Genomic DNA, 25,684 nt, shown 5'->3' on the forward strand with positions numbered 1-25,684 from the left:
GGGATGCTGCAGCTGAGCAATCCTAAATGCCCTCCTCCCCACCCTTCCTGAGGGTAAAGGAAAGTAAGCGAGGGTGTTTTTAGGGATGAGACTGTTTTTTCATCCATTAGCACAATGCCAGAGTGCTTGGCATGAGATGATCTGGGAGGTGGTAGCTGCTGTTAGAGCAAAGCAGAAAAATGAAGATGATAGTTCAGCCTGCCTAGATGACCATGAAAACAGGGTAACATTAGGTAGCCAACTGGAAGTGTTTGAGATGTGCAACCGCTGAGCTGGGGCTTTCCAAGGACAAAGGCTTAGATGAAGCAGTTTCTATGCCAGCAAGTCAGCAGTCATGATTTCCTCCTTGTTTCTGTAAAATCAGATGATCCTGGGGTGTATTATGCTATTTTATGCCAAGGGAGTGAGTGATTGCTGCCCTTACCCAAACAAGCCCAGCTCCTCTGCCCTGGGACTTTAGTGGGGCTCTGACCTGGCCTTCCCCAACCCTTTAGTGGCTGAATTGGAACAAGGGAAGTCAGCTTTCTGCCCTAATAAGCAATTTCTTTTTTAATGCCCTTGGAAATAATCTTTACTGATGGTGGTGCTGATTTATTTTTGCCTTCTTTTGGTACTGTTTTCATGCTGTGCTTGTGCTTGTTGCATATGTCTCATATCACTGCAGCCAGGGGATTTGCCATGTCTCATCTGGTGCCTCGTTATTTACCTGCTGTACTGCATGATTCAATTAAGTGAAATGATTTTTAACTGTTATTCTGGAAGGCTCTGTATCTTTGAAGCAGATTCCTCTCATGAATGGCCCTAAATCGACTAGGAGGGAGAGAGAGGTGAGGGAGAGCTCTGTTGTGAGGTACAGGAGCACCAGCTAGGGAAAACACAGTGGGTGTTCTGCTGCATTGCTTGCCCAGTGGGAAATGGGTCAGTGCCAGCTGAAATTATTTCTGTGCCTCTCCTGCAGCCACAAAGAACTAAATCCAAAAGCCTGACCTTCACTATCAGTGGAAAGGGGCATCTGTCATGGGTGAGGATCCTGTGCCCAGGCCTTTGTAATAGAGGACGGGGACCCTGTGCTGTGCTTCAAGAGGCACCTGCTGGGTGATTCAGAGAAACTCCCTCTGGTTCTTTATAACTATGGCATCCTACCTGTCCAGGTGAGGACCTGCTCAGGTAATGCTCTGGTCTGGGAACCAGTGCTTGTCCCATGGAGGAAACGTCCCCCAAAATATGGCAGACCTGGGAACAGGTGTCAGAAATCCTTTTTAAGCAAATGACTGATTTCTGCTCTGAAGGGAGGGAGTTCTTGGAAATTGGATTTTCTGACCAGCTGATTTTCTCTTCAGCTGAATGCAAGACAGGAAAGGTGGGAGGGGGATGTTCTGCCCTGTCTCTGAACTCACATTTTGTTCTCATGGGCATGTGTGATGTCCCAGTTCCATTAGATTGTATTTGATCCTACATTTTAATCGAACTTGGTTGTGGTTTAATTACATTATGCTCATTACTTTTAGTACTGGTTTTTTCCATCTGACTTTACTTGGCCTTTGTGCTAAGTGCTGTGTTTGAAGCAGGGAGATGTGCTGGGTTCTCCCTGCTGGGCCAGTGGCGCTGTGATGTTAATCCACGTGCCATCCTGTATTCATACCTATGTTCCCTTTTCTCGGTTCATTTTGAGGACTTTTGTGGAGAAGGTAAATTGATTAACCATGAAGCATGATCGTCTATGAAGGGGAAATGTGTGCCCAGCTCTTGACTTGGCCAAGCAGCAGCCAGATGTTAGACATAGTTTTCTTCCTTGGGCTTTCTGTCCCCCAAGCTTTTCTTGTGGACTCTGCAAGATTTCCTCCTAGCAAGTTGTAGGAGGCTTTTCTGTTCTTCTAGACATGCTAGGTTTAGTTGTTGGGGATTATCACCACATCGTTGGACTCTATGAGGTCTTTACTGCATGTGGGAAGGTACCAGGCTGAAGAAGGGCAACCCTTGAGCCCATAGCCAGTCAGCTGAAGCCAAAATCCCTCTTTGGTTCAGTTTTCCATATGGCAGGAGCTGGCTGGAAGCAGATGGAATGAGAACTGGGCATCAGCCCTGCAGAAAGGCTCCATGTTATGGGAAGTAGCATCTTCTGTTCCTACCTTTCTCTATCAAACCTCACATAAATCCACAGTGAGGTGCAGATTCCTGGCTCAGCTGCTCATCACATCCATCCCTTTTGCTATCAATCCTGTTCCAGTTTAGTCTGGGCTCTCTGGTTCTCCCTAGGTGGGACACCTCTTATGCTGGATGTGCCAAGGACATCAAAGGGACCTTGAAATTAGATGTGCCGGTCACTTTCAAAAGGCACCCTATGAAGTGTGAGGTGGCCAGATATGCTGACACAAGGAGGGGAGTCCTTTGGACAGGACATGTTTAGCCACACACCAACAATCAGTCTGTGCCACAAGCCGAAGGGTTGCAGCCTGGGCTGATACCCCGATACCTTGAGGCTCAACTCTGACCTGCTGAGGAGCACCAAGGCATTCGATCCAAGTATTTCACTGGCATTTGAGGGGAATTTTTAATAAGTATAGCTGGGTACATTCACCTGTATCTACCTGTGTCTCTGTGGGTGCATACATGAGTTTAATTTAAGCACCTTATACATAATTGAGTGACTGTTGCAGTTACAGCTAAGCCTGTGGAATCACTTTGTAAATGTTCCATTAATCAATGATTAAGTGCTGTCTAACCCTTGTAGACATAACCCAGTGCCCAGGACCGGGACTGTGCCCCGCGGGGTGCCCGGGCGAAGGCGCCTCTCCCTAATGACGCTCTGGTTAATGACCCGAGGGCGTTAATGAGCCGGGGGTGCAATGTGTCTCCGCGCCGCGCGGGGGCGCTGCGGTGCCTGGTCACGTGGGCGCGCACCGGTCGGGGTCACGTGGGCGCGCCTCCCGGTCCGGGTCACGTGGCCGCCGGTGGCGGCGGCGGGGCCATGAACACGGAGCGGGACTTGTCCCCGCTGACTCCCGGCGTGGTGCGGGCGCTGACCGACAAGCTGTACGAGAAGAGGAAGGTGGCTGCCCTGGAGATAGAGAAGTGAGGGGCGGGAGCCGCCGGGAACCGGGAGGGCAGCGGGAATGAGGGCGGTGCCGGTGCGGGCGGCCCCGGGGCTGGGGTCAGGAAGCCCGGCCCGGCGCCCCGGGGAAGGGCGGGGAGAGTAGTTGTGCTGCTGGGACTCCCTGCGGCCCCGGCGTGGTGGGAGCCTGCCCGTGATGCTTGGGTGGGTCCAGCCGTGCACCGGGCGGCGGGAGGGAGCGGCCCGGCTGCCCGGCGGGAGCTGGGGACTGCGGGGATGGCTGTCACCCCGGGACGTCCCGGGTACCAGGGCTGCTGGCCCGGGACCCTGCGGGCCCGGCATCCTTGGGAAGGGGCTCAGGTGACACGGTGACCCTGCCGGGGATAGCGCCGTGGGCGGTGCCCGGGCGGGAGGGATCTCTCCCAGAGCTGCTCCCTGTTTCCCAGCCCCATCCCACCGGGCACTGAAGTTTATCCCCGAGTGCATCGGCTCCTGGGTGCCAGTGAGGACCCGCTGGCTCCGGGCGCATCCCAGGAGCCCCTGACAGAAGGCTCGTCCTGACGGTGGGTGCCCGGTGCAGCTGCACAGCCCTATGCAAATGAATACGTGATAGCCGTCACTGTAGGAATTCCTTGGAAATGCACTGCTTGTTCTGCTGCGACACGTCCAGAGTTGTGGTGCCATCCCACCTCTCTCCTGAGAGCTCACCCAGGCTTGTCCCATGCTGGATCCTGGCTAGAGAGATGGGAAGTGTTGCCCTGGCCGTTGGGTGTTGCCCTTGTTTCTTCCTGCTCAGTTGCTGTTTAGGCCTTACTTTCAGAGCATCCCAGGCAAAGGTCTGCGGGCACCTTCTAGTATGGCCATGCCCCTCTGCTGTTGCTTGTGTGTGTTCCCTGCTCGTCTTCTCACCCTCGCTGTGCTGGTCTAGGTGCTATGCTGGGCCACAGCTTTCCTTGGGAAGGACTGTGTCCTCCCTGGGCATTGCTTGAGAGCTCAGCTCCCACATGAGATCCGAAGTATCACCTCAGGGTGCAGCCCAGCACAGGGCTGGGAATGATGGTTCAAGCTGGTCGGTGAGTTTTGGGTGGGAGATGTGGCCACAGTGAGCCTGCAAGGGGAGCAGTCAGGCACTTGTGGCAGTCGGTGATATGGGGATGGAGTTGCTCTGCTGAGGGTTCAGTGGGGAATGTGGTGTGGGAACTGCCTGCCTCGAACATGGAAGGTGCTGTGTGAGAGGTCAGCAGAGAAAAATGGCACTTGGGACAGGGGTGAGTGTGCACTCGGTACAAACCCAAACCAGTGAGCCTCTTCTGCTGTTCTGTGTGTTTGGTTTTCTCTCTTAGTTATAGGAATAATTTACTGTGCATGCGTTGCAGTATTGCAGGGTGGGATTCTTGCAGTGTCCTCATGACTGGAGCCTCAGGGGTTACTTCAGTAACCCCTTTGCTGCACTGTGAGGGGTGATACTCTGTGCCTTATCCAAGCAGCTCTGCTCCAGCTTACTCTGCCCTGGGATTAAGGGTTTGTTCTTGCCTTACACCGATCACAGTCTGCTCTGGGTCAGACAGTTCATCTGATGGAGCTGGAAGTACTACTTGGGAAGAGTATGAGGAGGAAAAAGGCAAGAGCTAACCTTTTCTACAGATTTCACAGGTTTAGTTCATCTAAAACCCATCACGGAATGGCCCTAGCAGCGTCACTCCCATGTCTGTGGCATCAAGCCAGGAGAGACTTGCTGCCTCTTGATTCAGGAATCTCCTTATCCTTTGGCTGGTAATGTGAGAGCAGCTCCTGCTGCTTGCAAGCTCTGATGCTGCACATTGCTTTTTATTCCTTTTTGCCTCATTAATTAAATCTTGAGCCCTTTAAGCTCATGAAGGAAGTCTGTAAACTTATTCCTGTTCAAACAAAGATCTGTTTGTGAAATGTAGGCAGTAAAACAATCACCCCAGTGGTCTGTCTTGCCCGAGCTCAGTGTGTTCCTCTTCTAGGAGAAGGACTGGAAATGGAGCCATTATCCCTAAAGCAGCAGTCTGTGAGTGTGGATTGGACTGTAACTGTTGGAGAACTTGGCTTGGGAGTTGGGAGAGTGAGGGAGGGGCTGCCTAGTGGCCCCAGGGAGAAACGGAGCAGCTGCTTTGCAGAGAGTGAGATGAGAGCAGAGCTGGTGTTCATAATTTCGGGGAGGAAGAGTTCATAAACATCTCCTGTAATGATTTTCCTGGATTATAAAGTGTGTGATTGGCCAGTGGTACCTATTTGGGAGTGTGAGATTCATCTAGTGCCAAAGAAACCCTGTATGGAGTTAAGCAGTGAAAGCTTTTGCACCTTTATTGACAGTTAAGGTAAAGATGATTATTTAGGAAGAGTTTTTGAGGTGCCTAGGTCTGCATTATGGATAGAAATCCAAGAAAAAGGTAGGAAAAGAGCACTGCATTGGCCGGGAATCGAACCCGGGCCTCCCGCGTGGCAGGCGAGAATTCTACCACTGAACCACCAATGCTGTGGCGGCCTGCACAGCTGCCTGCACAGCTGCCTGCACAGCTGCCTGCACCTCCCTGCCTGGCCAGGGGCTCTGCCTCCAGGAAACTGAGGCTGAGGAGCTGGGTGGGCAGGCTGGGACCTGGAAGCAGTTCTGTGGGCTGGAGCAGGGATATATGTCTCTTCATCCACAGCTGATGTGTTAATTATCTCTGGATAATGAGCTGCAAGTACCTGCAGAGGAGCAGATCTTGTATATGGAAATTGCGTTCACTTTTTGTTTGGTCTTGCGATGTTTAAGAGTATATTTAAGTATACTGTTAGTAGTAAAGTTAAGTATATGGGTAATTAACTAAAGCACATTATGAGTGGCTGGAAGGATCCAAAACCATGGCACTGTGCGTGAGTCTGGTGGGCAGCAATTCCCTGCTGAGCCACCAGCACTCAGGGTGTGTGCTGAGCTCCCATCCTGTGCAATGCTGGGAGTAAATGACCCCACTCACCTGCCCTGTTGGAGAGGGTGTTTGAAGACCTGGTAACTTCTCTGCAAGCACGCAGCTGCTCTGGGTTGGCCCTTGAGAACACATCCTGGGCTGAGAGTTTGTGAATGGTGTAGGAGGCTGCAGGCTAGAGCAGCAGGAGGGCAGGGAGCTGCTGGTGGATGTGAGCAGGGAAGAGCTCTGGTTTCACTTTTGGGTTCCTTCAGCATTCCCCATTTCAGTACTGCTTTCTCTAGTGCTTGTTGTAGCTGAAAGTCCCTGTTTCAGACACCAAGCCCTTCAGCATTTGTATCAGGCAGAACCTAAGCCTCCCTGTGTGCTTCCTGCTCCTCTCCCCAGGCTGGTGCGAGAGTTTGTGGCTCAGAACAGCACGTCTCAGATCAAGCACGTGATCCAGATCCTGTCACAGGAATTCGCACTTTCCCAGCATCCCCACAGCCGGAAAGGGGGACTCATTGGCCTTGCTGCTTGCTCTATTGCTCTGGGCAAGGTAGGCTTTTTGGTTTGTGCAGGTTGTGGTGAGAGAGCAGCAGCTCCTCTTGGGACAGTGTGATGGAGAGACTCGGGCTGGTGGCCCTGCAGCTCCCCGGCTCCCTCCCTGTGTTGCAGCCTACAGGTTGTGTTGGAGTTTTCCCAGCACACCCAGCTGCATCCTTTGGGCTCAGGAGCCCCTTCTGGCCTGGGTTGCGTCTTGGCAGCTCCCTAGGCTTGATTAAAGGTATTCTGTCCATCTTCAGTCTCCAGCAGCTGGACTAGACTCAGCAGGTTGGGTGCTAATTTGTGTTAACAGAGCTGACAAGAATTGCAGCTCTTCTATCTCCTGCTGTGCACTGCTGAGACTGGCCCACACAGAAATCCATCCCAGGCTCCTTCTGCTCTGCAGGCAGGAGATGAGGCAGATGCACAGCAAACCTGATCACTTCTCACTGTACCTGAATAACAAAATTCAGTAGTAAAACTCAAAATTCATAAGTAAATCCTGTCTAGCATAGGTGCACTAAAGTCATCACAGGCCTGAATATTTGCAGTATGTTCCAGGGCAGTCCTGTCTCTTCCCGCTCCCTGTGGCATGGTCCTTAGCTAACCAGTTTCCTCGTGCCCCCAGGACTCTGGGCTGTACCTGAAGGAGCTGATTGAGCCAGTGCTGACGTGTTTCAATGACGCTGACAGTCGACTGCGGTATTATGCCTGCGAGGCTCTCTACAACATTGTCAAGGTGGCCAGGGGCTCTGTCCTTCCACACTTCAATGTGCTCTTTGATGGCCTCAGCAAGGTAAGGAGCTTCCTCTTAACCCCCATGTGCTTTTCGAGGACTAGTCCTCATCATCTCCAAGTCAAACCAAGTTGTCTGAGGTTTTCTTTCAAAGCAAACTGGTTTACTTTGACCCAGACAGGTCTGAAGGACAGAATCACAGAATATTCTGAGTTGGAAGGGACCCACAAGGATCAGCAAAATGAGCAGTTTCTGCACAGTAGCCACTGATACTGTGGGTATGAAGTTGACTGTAAGATACCTTGTTCTCTGTCCTCACCTCCAGGATGTATTCTCCTGCTGCTTGTTGAATGGTATTAGAAAATGAGGCTGAGAGAACTGCTGCAGACATGGTGGCTCTGCAGCACTTTGGCTTTGTGGGCTCTGTAGCATCAAAACTATGTCTGTGTATGTCTGCCTTTGCAGATTTTCACTGGTAACCTGCATTTCTGTGCTCCTTGGGAGTGTGACTTCTGGCCCCTGAAGACCTGCATAGCTGGGGGAGGCGATGTGTGCTTGATCTCCCCCATAGGAAGTCTATCAGGAGAATTTTTTGGAGCGTAATGAGAAGTTGGACGTAAAGGGACTTGTGTATGTCTGTCCCTGTGTTGTCAAAGGAGAGCAACAGTCCTGTGAGCCTGTTGTGAGCTGTGCTGCAGAGCAGGGAGCAGACCTGGGACCCACTGTTGCAATGTCTCTTTGTTTCTGTCATTCACAGCTGGCTGCTGATCCTGACCCAAATGTCAAAAGTGGCTCTGAGCTCCTTGATCGGCTCCTCAAGGTATTTTTGCTCTCCAGCTGAGAGTCCTTGGTGCAAGCTGGGGACATGTCCTGGCTGGGGACATGTCAGTCCTCGAGGATGCAGCTTGCTGAAGCCATCCCACCTCAGTCCTGTGGCTGCTGCCGAAACAGTTCTTTCTCTCACTGACTGCAGCCTCTTTGATCAAGGGTCTGGTGGCCTTCTCAGGCAGCTGAATGCTCACTGTGCCATGTGTGCATTCAGCTTGTGGGAGCTGGTGGAAGCAAGGTTTGAGTCTGAGGGTTGCAGTGCTTCCCAGGCAGCAGAAGGGCTGTTCCTCTGCTCTCCCTCCCTTGCCTAAGGGAGTCATGATGTGAGTGGAGCTGCTCTGCTGCTGCTTCAGGGTATGGGCTTGGTTCCCGTTCCTGTTCTGCCTGCTGACAGGGTTTTACTGCCACAGACCTCTCAGTTCCTTTTCTGTTGCTGTTCAGAGGTGAACAGCTTCCTGCCAAGTTCTGCCCTTGCTGCTTGTTATCACAGCAGTTAACTCAGTCTCCTGCTGCAAGCCTTGCTATTGGGAGATGTGCTCCAGTGCAGCAAGGTCAGGGACTCAGCCATGCAGCGAAATCCACCAAGTGTGTGGAAAGAGCTATAAAGGGAAGTCAGGGGACTCTCCCCCCCCCCAGTCCACGTGGCTACATCAGAAGTGCTTGCTCATGTGTGCAGCACATCACTGAGGCATGAATCAGAGAAACTTCCATCCTCTTGTTCAGCCAGGCTGGCACACAGCAGGCAGGAACATCCCTCTCTGGGTTCTGCTCAGTATTAGTCCCTGCCTGAAGGGGATTGCCAGCTCATTGCCTGAATAAACGGCATGATTCCTTCTCCCCAGGTCTCCTGACCTGCAGACTCATGCTTGTCATTGTTTTCCTGTCACGTGCCTTAAAAATACAGGGCGGGAGGGCTGCTGCATGGACATGTGTTGGCAAACCATCCTAACACCCTCTGCTTGGGCTCTGCAGGATATCGTGACAGAGAGCAACCAGTTCGACCTGGTAGGCTTCATCCCACTGCTGCGGGAGAGGATTTACTCCAACAACCAGTATGCCCGCCAGTTCATCATATCCTGGGTAGGTACAGGGGGGTGCATGTGTGCCTGCCAGTCCAAACTCCAGAGTGCTGTGTCCCATCAGCTTCCCAGGTCCAGACAGACTGTAGATATTCATGGTGATGTGTGGGCTCAGGCACCTGGATTTATTTGGGTAGGTTTTTAAGCCAGCACAGAGTTTTTCACCTGCTTCTTTAAAAGGCCAGCTCCCTGTCACCTTGTTGCAATCTCAGGGACATCATACTGTGCTTCTGCCAACGTGTTCAGGATGTTACACACCAAGTTAGAAAGTACACTTAAAGTTTTGGTTGTATAAATAGACATACTGTGCTCTAGAGGTTACAGTCTCCCAAGGGATAGTGCAGGGCTGCTTTCCATTATGCAGAGGTGATGGAGAGATGCTGCTCTCCAGGAGGCAAGGGATCTCCACTTGCTCTCTCTCTGGAAGCCAGGAGCTATTGGTGCCAGGCTGGAGTCTGGGGAGATGTGTTCCCCTGTGCTGTCTCTTTCAGCCATGCCATTGCCATCCCAGGTCTGCCTGGATGCATCTTGGCAGTCATTCCTGATCCCTGCATTGTTTACAGAGCTGTGATTGGAAATGTAGCACTACTGCAGGCTGATCACTTCCTTGTTATGCTAGCTCAGCTGCTTCCCGAGATGGGCAACTCCACATTGGCCTCTTTTCTTTCCCCCTGCCAGCGCACACAGCTCAGCTCTGAATTCCTCAGTATCCTGCCAGATTCGCGCTGGTGATGTTAGTTAGCATCTCCAAAACTCACCTCTTCTTTCATATTCCTCGCTGATCTAGATCCTGGTCTTAGAGTCCGTGCCTGATATCAACCTCTTGGATTACTTGCCAGAAATCCTAGATGGACTCTTCCAGATCCTGGGAGACAACAGCAAGGAGATACGGAAAATGTGAGTGTGGAGGCTGGCTGGGTGCAAGGGCTGTCATGTTCACTGTTCATCACTTTTTCCATTGGTTTGCAACTCTTGGGTGTAACTGCAGCAAAGATCCATGTGCATGGTGGGAGATGGATCGGCTTGGGCAGTGGATCAAAGTGTCCTTGGAAAGGACCTCCCCTATCTTGTGGCTGTGGAGGACACCAAATTCTATGCTGGGGGACAAGCTCTTTTGGCTTGGTTGAGTTCTTGCCTTCCCAGCACCCGATGTCAGAGCTGCAGAGGCTCAAGTGTGGTTCTGGGATGGGGCATGAGCTCTCTGAAGAAACTTGCAGCATGAGAACCTCTCTCAGCAAGGCAGAGCTCCAGCCCAGCATCTCCTGAGTGGAGAAGGGAAGCAAGGATTGGAAGCTTGCTCCACAGATACACTGCTGGTCCCAAGACAGAGGCATTTTGAAGCTCAGGAGTGTCTGCATGTTCTCAGGGAAGTCAGAGGATCTTGGCATTTTGTGCTGAGAGAGAGTGGCTGGACTGGTTTTGTAGGGCATAAGTAAGTGGCGAGACCAGCCTGAGTCTATCCTGCTGCCAGGCCTTTCTGGATCCTCCCTATCTCTTTTTTCCCCAGCATCTGCATGTCAAGGAACAAGCACTGAAAGCTTTGGGCATCACCTGCCCTGCTGCTCCTCTCTGTGCTCCCCATCCCAGGCACCTCCGTATCCACAGAGCCTGGGTGGCTGTGGGGGAGTTATGGTAAACTGGGGGGGTGCTCCTGGCTGCCATCACCTCTGTCCTTGCAGCTGTGTGCAGTCACTGCTGTGGGGCACGGTGAGATTGTCAGTCTCATCTTTTCTGCCCCTGCCCCTGTGTGGAGACACCTTTTCCGTGCCACCAGCATCCTTCCATGTGCACCTGGAGATGTTCTCCCTAGTTTATCTGTCTAAGGTGACCAAGGGCTGACCAGCTGCTCTGTCTCTCTGCAGGTGTGAGGTGGCTCTTGGGGAATTCCTCAAGGAGATCAAAAAGAATCCCTCCAGTGTGAAGTTTGCAGAAATGGCCAATATCCTGGTGATCCACTGCCAGGCAGCAGGTGAGTGCACAGGACCAGGCAATAGCACCAGCCTCCTGGTTTGTTGTGCCCACTGTAGATTCAGGCCAGGAGTTTTCCAGCAGGCTGTTCACCAGCTCACCTGCTTGTCTTTTTTTTTTTTTGTCACTGTGCATCCAAATCCTGCTAAAAGGGGGGAACAGACAGTTGGCACAACTGCTTTTGTACTGCACATCCTCCAGCCACAAGACAGGTCTGGCATCCTCCCAAAGCAGAAGGACCTAAAAGAAAAATATTTGGCACCTGTGGATATCAAGCCCTTCTAGAAGGATCTCTGTAGGGTCCTACTGTAACCTCTGGTGGCACTTGGTGCATAGGTCAGAGATTTAAGGATGTGTGTGGGCTTTGTGGCCACCACTGTAGCTCTGTGGTTCTGCTGTGTACCCAGACATACTGCTGCAATGGGTGTGACCGAAGAAATATCCTTATGCACTGGGAAGCTTGACAGAGTACTTGAAATGAGGAGACATGCATTATGGGTTGGACTGGGTTAACTGAAACCGAATGATTGTGTTTAATCTCAGGCTCACTGCAGACTCAGGTCTTACTGATCTCCTCTGGGTCTAAACTGTCCCAGACAAGGGTCTCTTGGGATGGAGCAGAGGCAGCTCCCTGCTTGCAGGCAGTCCTTGGCTTGTGGAGCCAGTGCTGCCCTTTCCCTCACCTTTGCTTGTCCCATGTCTTCCAGATGACCTGATCCAGCTGACAGCCATGTGCTGGATGAGGGAGTTCATCCAGCTGGCTGGCCGAGTGATGCTGCCTTACTCCTCAGGGATCCTGACTGCTGTCCTGCCATGTCTCTCCTACGATGATCGCAAGAAGAGTATCCTTGTAACTCAGAGCTGCTCCCATTCCTGCTACAGCAACCCACAGGGAAGCACCTGTTCCAGTGTCTGTTTCCTGCCCCTGGGGTGCAGGTCCAGGAGAAGTTCTCCCACCAAGTGCTAACACCCACACTGGCCCCTTGGGTGTGAGGCGGGTTGCAGAGCTGGGCTGGGGCAGCTCTGGTGGGGCTGCAGTGGCTTCTCCATGGCTGGCACCTGCCCATGTGTGAGACTGCATGTTCCTTACACTGCCTTCACTCAGACATCAAGGAGGTGGCGAACGTGTGCAACCAGAGCCTGATGAAGCTGGTCATCCCAGAGGATGATGAGATGGATGAGGGCAAGCCATCAATGACTATACCAGCAGAGCCCACCTCGGAGGAGTCCCTCTCCAAGCCAGAGGCAGTGACCACCGGTGAGTCCTAGTTGATGTGGGCCAGTAGAGGTGTGAGGAAGGTCAAGGAAATGTTCTCAAGAGAAGTTTCTGAGTTGGTCTGGTGTCCTGAAGCAGCTCAGAGCACATGGGACCTCTATGCTTTCTTTGGAGACCTGTTGCACAGATGATCCTCTGCTGAGAGACATGTTTGTTGCAGTCTGCATAAGAGGGTCATTGCTCTGGCCTGGAGCCCAAGTGGTGCTGCAATGCTGCATGCCCTGGTGAGCATCCCCATCCTCTCACCATGCTTCCCTTCAACTTAGTCATTTAGTTGACCTGAAAAAGATAATTTCTGGTTTGGCAGCAGCTATCATCACCCAAAGGAGAGCTTAGAGAGCTGTGTTAGTCCTGGGAGAGCATCAATATATGCATGGAAGAAGTCTGTGCTGGGGAAGGGTAGAGAACAGAAAGGAAAAGAATTTTGGATCCTTTCCAGATTCATGGTGCTCTCCAGACCATCTGGCAGGTATTTTCCCAGTACAAAAATTTCCAGAACATGAAAGGCAAAAGTTTGCAAGTGGGATGGGAGACCTGAAAGAGGGTTCAAGTGAAAAGTAACTAAGTGATCCCCATGAATCAATGCCTGGGAACAGCAGTGGTGTTAGCCCTCCAGCATCCCTTGGATGCTGTTGTCCTGGCATGACTAAACATTTCTTCTGGCACAGCACATCGTTTTTGTCCAGGTGTTTGAAATACGTAATAATGTTCAAATCACGAGGGCTCATCTGTGTTCTTCTAAAGCTGCACCGTCAGCCCAGTGCTCTCCTATAACACGCCCACCAGTGGCTTTTGGAAAATCCTGCCATGAGAGGGAGCAGTAGGATGGGATTAAGACTGAAGGATTTTCTTGTCCAACGGCAGCAGCAGAATGCGGGGAAGCAGGGAGCTGCCAGGGCAGGGCACGGGTGGCAGCAGGATGCCGGTGGGTGGCATTAGGGACGTGGGTGGCGGTTGGGGTTGCAGGAGCAGGCGGCAGGCGCGGGGGCAGCGCTCAGGGCAGCATTGGTGGTTCAGTGGTAGAATTCTCGCCTGCCACGCGGGAGGCCCGGGTTCGATTCCCGGCCAATGCAACGCTGTTTTTCCTCCTTTTTTATCCTTTGATTTCTATCCATAACATGGACCCAGGCCCCTCAAAAGCTCAGTCTAAATAAGCATCTTAGTCCTCAATAAAGGTGCAAAAGCTTTCATTACCTAACTCTGTACAAGTTTTCTTATTAGAAGAGATAAAGCAGAAAAATTTACTCCAGTAGCACAGTAGCAAAAACATTTTTGTTCCTTATTTGTCCCAAGAATACCTCCCTGTATTAAAATCTATCACTGAAGAGCCTTAAAATATCAACAGAAAGCTTAGTTGCTTTATTTTCAGCCCTTCTGGCATCAGATTGCACCTTGAAGCAAGCAGGATCAGGTAAAACTCTGATGCCTTTCTGAGAGAAACTCTTAGCTCTGCTCACTGGGTGTGTTGATGTGGTGATGTTGCTTGTGTGAGTAGAGTCTGTTGGCACAAGGGGGCACAAAGAGTCAAGTTCATCTTGTCATGCTTTGTCACCGTGCTTGTAAGACCCAGTTTTAGCACAGAGCAGAGGTTGGAAAGCTGTGCGAGTTACTTGGCTTTGACATGGAGTCAGTCTGTGGCCAGGTGGAGATGTTCTGGGTTGGTTTCTACCTTCACTGTGCATGTGGTGTCTTTAGGCATTGAAATCAGGAGGGTCAAAGGCAGCTCTGCAGTTCTGAGCTACTTTTTTGAGAATGGTTGAAACCATCAGCAGGATGTGTCTGGGTCTCTGTTACAGAGGAGTGGACCCAGTTTAGGGCAGAGATCTGAAGCTGTGCTCACCTCCATTTTGCTGGGTAAGTGCAGTTCTGTACCAGCTTGTCTGGCAGCAGAAAAGGGCTTGACAAGGAGTGTAAAATGCTCAGTGCAGGCAGAAAGGATCCCTTGGGTCCCTGGGCCCTCAGACAGTGACTGGTGATGTCTTTGCAGAAGCTCATGCAGCTCTTCAGCCTCCCAGTCCTGCTCTCTACCTTCCCCATTACCCCACTAGCTGTGTCTGTTTTTCTGCCCCCAGGTTCTCTGGATGCATCTGGTGACTCCAGCAACAGCGGTGTCTTCACAGTAACCAGGTAGGGTCTGTATGTTGCTTCAGGGGGGCTTGAGAAGAAGGGAAGGCTTGTCAGGATACAGACAATGACTGACAGAGGATGGGCTGGGCTGGGCTGGGAGGCAGTTGGGGTCTTTTGGGTCCCAGTATGATGGATGACTGGGGATGCTGTAGGAGTTGACTGCTTCTTTCTGATGTATTTGCACCAGTATGTCTTGACTTCATGATGAGCTGAGGTGTTTCTTCCCACGAAGAGACTGACCCTGTTCCATGCTGCTGTCTTGGCAGCTGCCTTCGGAACAGGGCTATGGGGCTGGAACTGGGACTGCACAGCTGGAACTGGCTCCCTGCCAGCCTTGTGTGGCTTTGGTCAGCCCTGCACTACTTCTGTGCCCAGCACAATCTCTCCTGATATCTCATCTAAATCATCTCTCCTGCAAATACCTTTCTTCCCATCCAGCTATCTGAGTTGGGGGACAAATCCATCTGTTCTAATAGCTTTCCCTTCTTCCTGCTTCCTGCAGTTCCTGTACTCAGAGGTAGTGATTTCCAACACTTTTATTGTGCTGATGCTTATTTTTATTTGTTGTTGTGATCCCCAAAATAGGATGCCTTGCTTTAGCTGCATCTAGCAGCATGATGCCCATCACAACACATCCCAGAGCAGTGCAAGCATCAGCTTTTCAGATTGATGGTCTGTACTCTCTGTTCCTTTTTTGCATTTCTGCACAGCCTAGCTACTCCTAGGTTTTAATGATGCCGCTAGTTTTTTTCTCTTTTGGAAGTACAGGTCATTTCATTTGCACCTAAATGTTGGTTTATGGCAGTTAAATGATTTTCTCTGGATTTTTTGTGGTTGCTGTGTTCTGACCCTGCTCAGCTCTTGAAGTTTAGCAAGTGCAGAAGTGGATGTGCATAGGGCTAAAATGGGGAAGGGGGTGTGAGAAGAAAAAGATGAGGCATTGAGCCAGGAGCACAAGTGATAGCCACAGCTGTGTGCTGAAGATCTTGCACCTGAGGAAGAGAGGGAGTGAAAACTGAAGAGGGAGAGAAGCAGGGAGAGCTGGGATTACTTGTCTCAGTGTCACCGAGAGCCAGAGCAGCTGCCCGAGCTGTAATGTTCTGTCAGCAACTCAAGCACCAGGGAAAACCATCCAGGACAGCAGACAAGACTCTCCATGTCTCAATGAGACCTGGTTTTTTAGAGGAACTTTTTCTTGAGTCCTCCTAAGGCCTTTTCAACAGGAAACTCCAGGCTTTACTGTGGGGTTTACCTGCCCTGTGTGACCTCTCTGCTGGTCCAGCATTGGGACCTGAAACACTTTCGCTGTGGCATCTGTTGTGGGGGACTAACACAGGGTTGGGGGGGCTGACAGGAGCCCTGGACATGTGCCTGGTGCTCCATCCATCGCTCAGGCTGTCTGGCTTGGCGCTGGAGGGAGGCTGGAGCTGGCACCCGTGGCCATTAGCAGCCATAATTCACACAGGGGAGCGGCAGCTGCCAACACGCTGAATGCCCACTGGGTGTCAAGGCAGGACCGCAGGAAGCCCTTGCGTTGCTGGGAAAAGCTGGAAAGCCTGCAAACAGAGGAAGTTGCAGCTGCCTTTTAAGATGAAGTCACTCTTTGCTTCTGTTTTTGTTCATTCCCCCCCCTGCTTCCCCCAGCCTCCCCCGGTGAGCAAGTGATGGAGCATGGCCCAGCGCCAAGCATCCAGCTCCCACGCCCCCTTCCCCTGCCCTCCCCAGCCGGCTGCAGAGGGACAGTGCTGCAGCAGCAGGGAAGGAAAGACCTTGGTCAGTGGGGGCAGAGGAGATCGTGGCCTGGCGTCTGCAGAGGGCCACGTTCTGGGAAGATGCCATCCAAGATGACAAGGCCTGAATGCTCGATACATGGATACTGGGCACATTCCTGTGGCCACAAGCTGACACATTTTGTATGTGCCACCCCCCACCACTCCTAAAACGTGCTCCAAAATGCTTCCCAAGTATTTGCAAGCTTCACTTGAAGGGAGTTTCCTGGTGGCATCTACTAGGAAATGGAGACTGTGTCTGTGCCAAGACAGAAACTGGCTGCTGGGAGAGCTTGGTTGAGCAGGGCTGTAGGGGTTGTGGGGTTCCCCATCCAGATGGGAGGCCCTGCTTCCATTTTCTGCAAAAACTGGCATTTGAAATGGACCAGAACTGCATTTCAAAGGCACTGGATCCTTCCCGTGGCCTGGCTGGCCATGCTGCTGCTGCCTGCACTGGTGTGAGCCCTGATCAGGAAGGGGAGGTGGAAGCGTGGCTGCTGGAGCAGAGCCTGGGCTTCCTTCCGTCTGTCTGAGCTGCCACAGGAGAAGATCCAGATGTCTGTCCTGCGTCAATGGACCAAAACAGCTGGAAAGTGCTTTTTAGGCTCTTGTAACTGCATTGGTGTTTCAAAACAAGACCTGGACAGTTTGAGACAACTTCTTAATGGTGCTACTGGGCAGAGGGTTGGGCACAGCTGGAAGCAGTCAGTGTTAGGCTGTCTGGTTGATGGGACCACAGCCTCTCACCAAACTAGATAATGGACATGAAATCTCCAAGGGCTTTTGTGGTACTTCCTGATGCAAGGAGGGCTTCGTGGTTTGTGGTGGTCAGCAATTCATGGACATATAAAGCTGAGTGTTGCTCTGCAGAAAGGGCAAGTGGCTGCCACGTGGCTGAACTGCACAAGCCTGCATTTAAACCAGGCTTTTAAATGTGTAGTAGCTAGGGCTTACTACAAAGTTAGAATAGCTACTGCTTGTCTCATGCTGGAAGTTGCTGTACTCCCATGCCCACAGCCTGATGCACCTTGGGGGTGTGGCTGGGGAGCTCATGGAGGTGGGAACACTTTGGTGGAGGGTAGGGATGGTGTTGGGTGCTCTGCAGCACCCAGGAGATGGTTGGCTGAAGGCAGTATGATGATTTGCTTTGAGCTAAGGCACCAAGCCTGCCTTGGAATCCTATTCTCCTGCAGTTTGTCTTGCATAGCATTTAGGCCCGGAGTGGCTCTTCCTGGCCCTTCTCTCCAGCCTGGAGCGAGGAGATGGCTTCCCTTTGCTGCTCCCACTTCATGCTTGGGTGGGTGAGTTGGAGGGGAACCTCAGGCACACTGCCCCATCCCTTGTCACAGTGATCTACAGCTCATTGGACTGGATGCCTCTGCCTAGACCTTGGCCTTGTCACTTCCCTGGAAGATCTTGGAAACTGCAGTAAGCAGAAGTAAGCCAAGAGCACTGAAATGAGAGCGATGGAGGACAAGAAAGTGACAGCTTGTGAGACCAATAGCAGAGAGGAGCAATTTACCTCCTGGCCACTGGCTCAAGCCCGTTGAGCAGCACAGCTGCCAGCCTGTATGGGAGCTGCCCTTGTGACTTGGACCACAATGAAAGAACCTGAATATTTCCACCCTTGGCAAGGCCATTTTGCTGGGCTTGCCTAAAGGCTAGAGCCTGGCCTGGACCTTAACCTTGTCTGAAAATGGGGTCAGGAAAGCAGCTGGGCTAGGCAGGAGTCCAGGAGAGAAATGACAGCTCAGGCATTGGCAGAGAAAAGGCGACTGCTGAGGAGAGAGATGGCAGAAGCCCTTGAAGAAAGGGGGGAAGTGAGAAAATGGGTTGATAAAGGACATGGGGTGAAAAACATTGCTGTGGATTGAATGTAGTGGGAAAGTAAGCTCTGTTCCCATGCTGGAGGGTGCTTTCTGAGAGGGGGGGATGTGCTGGGGGATGGGTCTTCTACCCCACCACTGAGCTTGAGCAAAGACTCCCAGTATCCAGAGGTGAGAGCCTGGCACAGCCCCCATCATTGCTCAATTTGCCCTAAAAACATGTTCTCGCTGTCACAGGCAAACGGTGGGGGTGGTGCCAGGGCCATGCTCATCCTCCAGAGGAGAATCTGGGGTAGTGGGTTAGATGGAAGTGATTGCATCTGACATCTGCCCTGCCGCAGATGCCGGCGCTGGGAGCTGGCGTGGCAGGCCCAGAGGATCACAATAACGCAATGCCATTACTGCTGCTCCTGCTCCCTCCTGCCTGGGGATTAAGGAGAGCCAGGCCAAGCTGTGAGCCTGGCTGAAGAGCTGCGGCAGTGCTCAGCTGCTGCTGTAACTGCTGGAAAGGTGATAGCCCGTGGTAGTCTGGTGCCACTCTATCCCAGAGGCAGAGGAGTGTGGTTGGTGAGAGGTTTTAGCCCCATTTCCCATGTTCATCAGACCACTCACCTTTCATGGTGGTGCCCTGGTTTTGTGCTGAGTAAAGGAGCTGCTTTTCCACCAGTAACCCCCCTAAAAGGTTTATCTCAGCAGCTGCAGGCAGAGGGTAGCCGGGGGGAGCTTTTCCCAGCTGCAATCCCTTCTAGTGGGAGCTGAGCTCAGCAGACCCAAGGGCAGTGGTACGTGGCGTGGGTGGGAGCTTCCCTGCTCCAAGTCAGTCCAGTGCTCCCAGCCACCTTCTGGGCTCCGCTCAGGTGGATTTTGGCTTGAGCCACCCAGGCTCTACCCAGGTACTGTATCACAAGCACTGATGGAGAAGGGATTTTCTCAAGGGATTTTGGCACAAACCAGATTGGAAATTGTTTGTAGAAGTAAGTTTCTACTGTGCTGATAGAAGTTCAGCATCAGTGGACTGACAGTGCTGTGGCAACCCATGGCACCTGCATCCTGCCCACTTGCCTCATAGCAGCATGGAGCTGCTGGGATGTGACAGCGTCAAAACCACCTCCAAACTGCCCAGCTTCAGGCACCAATTCTCTGTGCTGTCCTTTTGGCCTTTTCCCTCTGAAAACATTCATTACCCTGAGGTTTCTTTTTTCCCCATCCTGTGCAGGCAATGCAAATATTTGGTGTGGAGGTGTTACTTGGTCAAGGTTTCATTCTCCTCTTCCATCTGAAGCCTTGTGCTGGGAGCATGGCAGGCTGTGCAGCTGCCATGGGAGATGGATTTGTAGGAAAAGCAAATACGGTGTCCATTCAGCCTGGTTTAAATGGACTGGGATGCTGCTCCCTTGGACATCTCCCCCAAACTCCTCATGCTCTGGGTCCCTCCTTCCCCTCAGTTCCATGTGTCTGAGCATTTGGCCCTCGGCTGTTGTTTTCAACATCAGAGTGAAATGCAATTTGCAGCCCCAAGCATCTGTTATATGAGGCAGATCAAGCAATCAGATCCCTGCAGGGCTCTGAGGGGCTGCAGCTTCCTCGTCTCACCCTTACAACGTGTGTCCTGGGGAAGATCAAATCCTATTAAGCCACAGCTCTACTTGCAAATTATACCGTGAGAAATCTGCCCCTTAGGATTTCTTATCAAACGAGATGCACGGCAGCTCTGTGCATGCTGGAAAAATCGGCAAGAGCCTAGTCCAGCCTTGAATAATTCAGTAGCTTGGGTAGAAGAGGCGTGATACGGCTCTTGAGTGCAGGCTCCTCTTGGTGGTTGTCTCCAACCATCTTGGTTCTAACCATCATCTGTCCTTAAATGAGTCTCCTGTGACAGATACTTCCCATGTCCTTGCTGTCAAGGAGGTGGGAAACCATCAGGTAGATTCCAGGATCACAATCAGGGCACAAAAATGCTATATCATGATGACTTCTGCATTGGGGTCACCTGTCTCAATGCAGGTCCCTCCTATGTGGGAGAAAAACTGGGGAGCAAGAGCTGAGAGTCTGCAGCAGCTGTCAATTTCTAACAGACACGATGTCCTGGTGAACTAAGGGAGTTATTTCATTTCATCTCTTGTTTATGATGAAGAGTTATCCTGATCTTTTGGGATGGCTTTTGGAAAGCAAAAAGAAGTTCTCAAGGCAGTGATGTAGCAGAGTGCTGCATCCCACACCCACTGCCAGACAGGGCACCATCTGCAGTTCTCAGCACAAATCCACTGGTATCAGCAGTACCTGGATGCCTTCATCAGACTGGAGTTTGAGTGCACATGGGTTAATGTTCTCTGAAGCTGTTTGAGCTGGTCAGCCTTGAGATGGATTCTGAGTGTATTTTATAGATCTCTAATCTTTCAACCCCAAATCTGTCAACTGCAGTATGGACCAGTTTCTCACACAGCCATGACACTGTTTTCTTTTAGAGTGGTATCTTCTGATGCATAGATACCAGCTGTTTTGGGAAAAGTGGTAACCCTTAAAGCCTGGAGGATTTCTGTTGCTTCCAAAGCATTATACAAAAGGGAAGTGACTGTTTACATCGGTAGATAGTGATAGGACAAGGAGGAACAGTTTCAAACTAGAAGAGGAGAGATTTAGATTAAACATTAGGAAGAAACTCTTTACTCACAGGGTGGTGAGGCACTTGTGCAGGTTTCGCAGAGCAGCTGTGGATGACCCGTTTCTGGAAATGTTCAAGGCCTGGCTGGACTGGGCTCTGAGCAGCCTGGTCTATTGAGTGGCATCTAGTAAGGGTTTGAGCTGAGGTGTTTGATGCAGCCTCTGGAATGTTGTAGACTTCCTTATCATGGGAGTAATGAGTTGGGATGTCACAGCACTGAACCAGCTTCTCTCCGTTCTGTGCAGCTGCGAGAGGATCCAGGTAACCCTGAACCTGGATGGAATAGTTCAGGTGCTGGACTACCACCTTAGTGATACATCCATTGGGATGATGACCAGAATTGCAGTCCTGAAATGGCTTTACCACTTGTACATCAAGACTCCTCGGAAGGTAAGTTGGGGACTCAGCATTCAGCTGAGCTTGTCAACTCCCAGCCTGTTCCTTTGCCTTGATAGCATTGCAAATTGTAATTGTCTTGATAGCTCTGTAAATGTGTATCCACCTGCCTTTTCTGAGAAGCCTTTGGCTGCCAGATACCCCACAGCTTGAGGAAGAAGAGCTCTCCAGCTTAAATGGACAATGCTGGTGAAGCTCTTGGCAGCCTCCCTCAGGGCAGGTGGTCCTGTGGCAGGGCATGACCAAGACTGTAGGACTGATGCCACCCATCCTTCTGCTTCCAGATGTTCCGACACACCGACAGCCTCTTCCCCATCTTGCTGCGGACCCTCTCAGACGAGTCAGATGAGGTAAGTGCTGCAGCTGCTGCAGAAATCCTGGAAGCTTATTGTTGCCACATCTAGCTGGGGTTTTTGGTGGAACTGAGGTATTTTGTGAGGCTTGGCCAGTGTTGGCACTGGGAGGGTTTTGTTTTACCCAGCTGGCCAAACTGAAGAAGACTCAATGCAGAGCCCGCAGGTACATGCCCAGCTGAAAATCCTGCTGTCTTGGGGGCTCTCTGATGTATAAACCTTACTCCTTATCTCTGAGAGTCAACCCTTGAAAGCCAGCTCCTAAGAATCCTTTTGGCCTGCCTGTGAAGGCAGATGGGGCTTCACCCATGGGGCTGGGTCATGGTCAGATCCTTGTTGAGTGGGAATTCAGGTGCCTTGCAACAACCTCCGTAAAGATGCAAGGGGGATTGTTTCCAAGCTGGCACTGCCAAATGCATATCATGAGGCATTTAAGCAGCACCCACTGCTTGGAGGGCAGCAGCAGCATTGCCTGGTGGGGATGCAGTAGATGCCCGGTGGCATCAGGTTGGCTGGGAACCACTGAGCTTGGAAGTGAGTGAAGATAATCAGGCAGCAAACTGAGCCAGCTTGCTGTGCTGTTGCTCATCTCCCATCTCCCAAGGTGGTGCACCATTTTCTCCTTTCCTTGTCTTGCTTCTTCACTCCTCTGGTTACAGTCATCTCAATTTTGGTGTCATTGTTGTCTTATCCCACTCTAAGTTGCTCCCTGGAGCATTTTAGTGCTTGGGTGGGAGGCCAGCACCATGGCCCACAACTGGCCCAGGCACTGGTAGAGCTTCCACCATCAGCTGGATCCTCTTGCCCGGAACTACAAATGATCCTGGCTGGTTTCTCAGCCCAGACCTTCCTCAAGGAATAAAAATCACACGCTATGCTGTGCCTTGCATGCTCAGAGCACCAAACCCCAATCCTGCAATAAATCCCATGTGCGAGGGGGTCGTTAAGAGAGGAGGGAAGGGAATGAGCAAGCGAGGGAATGACTTGCAAAGGCAAGCAACTGCCTGGCCATTTTCCATCCCCTGCTGCTTACGATGCAAACCTTTCCAAAAGAGTCCCCAAGCACACATCTGCCTTTGCAACGCTCTAGAAAGCCTGCATCTTGCAGATAGTCTCTCCAGCTTGGCAGGAGATCGCAGTGAGTCATGTTGCAATTACACTGCTTATTAATATTTGAAAAAAACAGTGAAGAAAGGACCCTGGTGATGCATTTCCTCCATGTGACATAACTGGGAATGGCTCAAAAGTAATTTTAAGCTGATTTATTTAATCCTGGCTTCTATTTATTTAAATGTTTGGAGGTGGCTTTTTTTTTTTTAAGGAAATCCATAGACCAGTCAATCCATTAAACACCACCACTCAGCTGGCTGTCAACCAGATTTGCTGCTCTCTGCAGAGGAAATAGAAATGACTGAATTAGTAGGGGGGTTTTGAGCTGGACATTTTTAGGAATGATGAGGACACTCTGAGCTAGCAAACCTATGATGTCCATGCCTGTTAGAAAAGGGGATATGGAGTGCTTGCTTAGCCAGCCTGGTATTCGTGTGCACAGTCATGTTGTCCTGGAGCAGACCATGACCCCCAGAAGCTCCTGGATAATGTCCTGGGGATCCCCTGGTCAGCATGGGGGCCTATGTGAGGTAAACATCAGCTCTGAAGAGGAAGCATCTCCCTCTCCTTTCCGGAGAGGGCTGTGCACGTTGTGTGCTGTAGCACAAGATGTACACACACCTTCATAGGGTTTTTTTGCTGTCTTCATCCTGTGATGCTGCCCTCCCCAAGGGAACCTGCTGGGCGGCAGTGTCAGTATCATCTTTATTCCCAACAAGGTTGAACATGCTTTTGTAGTGCCTAGCATTCCTCTGACCCCTGTAAACAGTGTGGAAGCTACCTGTCACTCTGATGTGCCCTGGAGCAGTTGCTTGTTACCAGCTCATCACCAAAGGACAGTCTGGCTTTGGAGGGTCAGTGTTAGTCTGTACATCAGACTGAAAGACTGTGCTCAGGCACCTTATTTTTAAGGTCTTGTCTTATTGAGCTGCTCTCAGTCTCTCTCCACATTTGCCCCTAAATAATCAGGCCCAAAGCAAAGAAAGACTCAAACTGGATGGAGCCAGATCCATGCCCCTTCAGTTCTCACGCCTGTTTTTATCATTCAAGTAGCACAGGGTGTTGCACCACCTCCACTGTGCTGAGCAGGGGCCAGTATCTCATGATGCATCTGCAGTGTCCTGAGTCATCTCTGCCAGCTCTCCTATTCTCCTTCCTACCCAATTCTCCTGTGCCAGTAAAGAAATGGTCAAGAGACCTAGTTAAGATTCACAAAGGGAGCACAGAGAAGTTGGAGTGAAGCTGAAGCAGGCAGTTCCCTTTGATATGTAGACAAGTCGGGATCCAGGATTCCTGGCTGTCAGATGCTGTGCTGCTGCACTGCGTCACCTCGTGCTGCTTCCTGTGCTTCCCTGACAGGGAGATGTTCCATCTTGCGTTTGAGACCTGCTTTTGAAGGCAATCTATAAAAGCCCTGCTTAAAATTTGATGTGCTTAAAAACTTCCTTACAAGATGTAACCGGATCCGGCTGGGAGTGGGTTTTTCTGCACTGCCTGCTCAGTTCATCTGGTTGAGTCTTGCTGCCCTGGTTGAAAAACTGATGTCAGGAAAGGTGAAAAGTCAGAAAATGCTGTTTGGGAGCAGTGGATTGGACCTTTCCACCTGCAAGCTAAAGGCACCACTGCTGATAGGCACTGCTGAAAAGAAGACATGTTCTTTAGATTGCCGCCTCCTGCAAGTTCATGGTGCAAAGGCGGCTTTGGATGTAGCCTTTCAGTTCCCTGGATTCTGAATGGATGCAGGCACTGAGCTGAAGTGAGCACAACAGGAGCTGAGGCATCTCTGAGAAAACTGTGAAGCAGTGACACTACTTAGTTTCTTTCTTTGCTTTGTTTTCCTTTTTCCGGCTCCAAAATGGAGTGGTTTCTTTATGGCTGAACATGTTCCTGTTTGCTTATCTGCTCCCCTCGATCTTGTTGGGGGTTCAAAGTTGTGCTGGGACTTTTGTGTGAGTCATGCAGGAATGACGCATGAGGTGGAGCTGGTGTCTGATGTGAAGCAGGATAGACTCTGGCTTCCTCAACTCTGCAAGGTGAAAACGTGCTTTTTATGCACTGGCTGGGCAAGGCTTTGAGTACAGGAGTACTTCCTTCAGAAGTCTCCTCAACAGTTGGTGACCTTCTCTAGAGAGAATGAACTGAGCCTGGGCTGCTACTGGCTGTGGAGGGCAGGTTTAGATGTGTTACTAAGAAGAAATTCTTCCATGTGAGGATGGTGAGACACTGGCAGCTGGTTGCCCAGAGAAGCTGTGGCTGCCCCATCCCTGGAAGTGTTCAGGTTGGATGGGATGAGCAGCCTTATCTACTGGAAGGTGTTCATGCCCATGGCAGGAAGATTGGAACCAGATGATCTTTAAAGTCCCTTTCATCCCAAACCATTCTGTGATTCTGTGATGTACTTGAACATCTACATGACCCTCAAGCCAACTTCCCACAAGAAGCTGAAACAAGGCTTGAAACGTTCTGCCCTCGCTTGGGTTTCCAGTATTAAACTAGAAGAGAAGAAAACCCTGGGATGGTGGTATACTGATAGTTATCCCTTTCCTTAATGTGTCCTGCTTCAGTGTCCTGCTGCAGCACTGCAGGGCTTCAAACCAGGTCTCTGCCCTGCTCTGAGCTCTGCTGTCACTAAATCCGGGCGAACTTCTCCTATTGCGCCCGATCCCAGTACAATGAAGCTGAACAAAGGTTTGTGCCAAAGCAAATAGCTGTCTTAGCATGGCTTGGTTTGGAGCTTTGCTCTGTTGGGTTTAGAGCCATTGTACTCTAGCTCCTGGCCTTTCATCTGCCACAGCTGAAATATCGTGACCTGATGCAAAGCAGAGGGTGTAAGCTAAAGACTGCAAAGAGGAGAACTGTAATATACATATGCCTGGCTTTATTTGAACTTTTTTTTGGTGTTAAAGTTTCTCTGGAGGGATACTCAAAGCTATGAGTTACTGAAGCAAGGAGGCTACTGATTTTCAAGAGGGAAGTTACCTTGAGGCTGAGCTTGGGACTGGAATGGGGTGTAGAGAAATGTGTATAATTCCAGTCAGATGGTG

The 25,684-nt window shown here is 51.1% G+C and overlaps 1 protein-coding gene and 2 non-coding genes across 3 annotated transcripts in view; 2 read left to right on the forward strand and 1 right to left on the reverse strand.

The window, feature by feature from the left end:
- The first annotated feature begins 2,917 nt into the window (after positions 1–2,917).
- VAC14 (VAC14 component of PIKFYVE complex) overlaps positions 2,918–25,684 on the forward strand; it is a 58,716-nt gene continuing 35,949 nt past the window's right edge. The window contains exons 1-12 of the mRNA XM_085071690.1: positions 2,918–3,072; positions 6,373–6,523; positions 7,139–7,306; positions 8,004–8,066; positions 9,047–9,154; positions 9,941–10,050; positions 11,016–11,122; positions 11,829–11,963; positions 12,227–12,379; positions 14,470–14,524; positions 21,027–21,171; positions 21,462–21,527. Coding sequence (XP_084927816.1) covers positions 2,969–3,072; positions 6,373–6,523; positions 7,139–7,306; positions 8,004–8,066; positions 9,047–9,154; positions 9,941–10,050; positions 11,016–11,122; positions 11,829–11,963; positions 12,227–12,379; positions 14,470–14,524; positions 21,027–21,171; positions 21,462–21,527 — 1,365 coding nt within the window. The 5' untranslated portion in view covers positions 2,918–2,968. The remainder of the gene's footprint in view (positions 3,073–6,372; positions 6,524–7,138; positions 7,307–8,003; positions 8,067–9,046; positions 9,155–9,940; positions 10,051–11,015; positions 11,123–11,828; positions 11,964–12,226; positions 12,380–14,469; positions 14,525–21,026; positions 21,172–21,461; positions 21,528–25,684) is intronic.
- On the reverse strand, positions 5,485–5,555 carry TRNAG-GCC (transfer RNA glycine (anticodon GCC)). Its single transcript has one exon. It is a non-coding gene; the product is annotated as a tRNA-Gly (tRNA).
- Positions 13,400–13,470, forward strand: TRNAG-GCC (transfer RNA glycine (anticodon GCC)). The gene has a single exon. It is a non-coding gene; the product is annotated as a tRNA-Gly (tRNA).

Source organism: Lichenostomus cassidix, chromosome 11, assembly GCF_008360975.1.
Source record: "Lichenostomus cassidix isolate B80296 chromosome 11, HeHo_3.0, whole genome shotgun sequence".
NCBI classification, from domain to species: Eukaryota; Metazoa; Chordata; class Aves; order Passeriformes; family Meliphagidae; genus Lichenostomus; species Lichenostomus cassidix.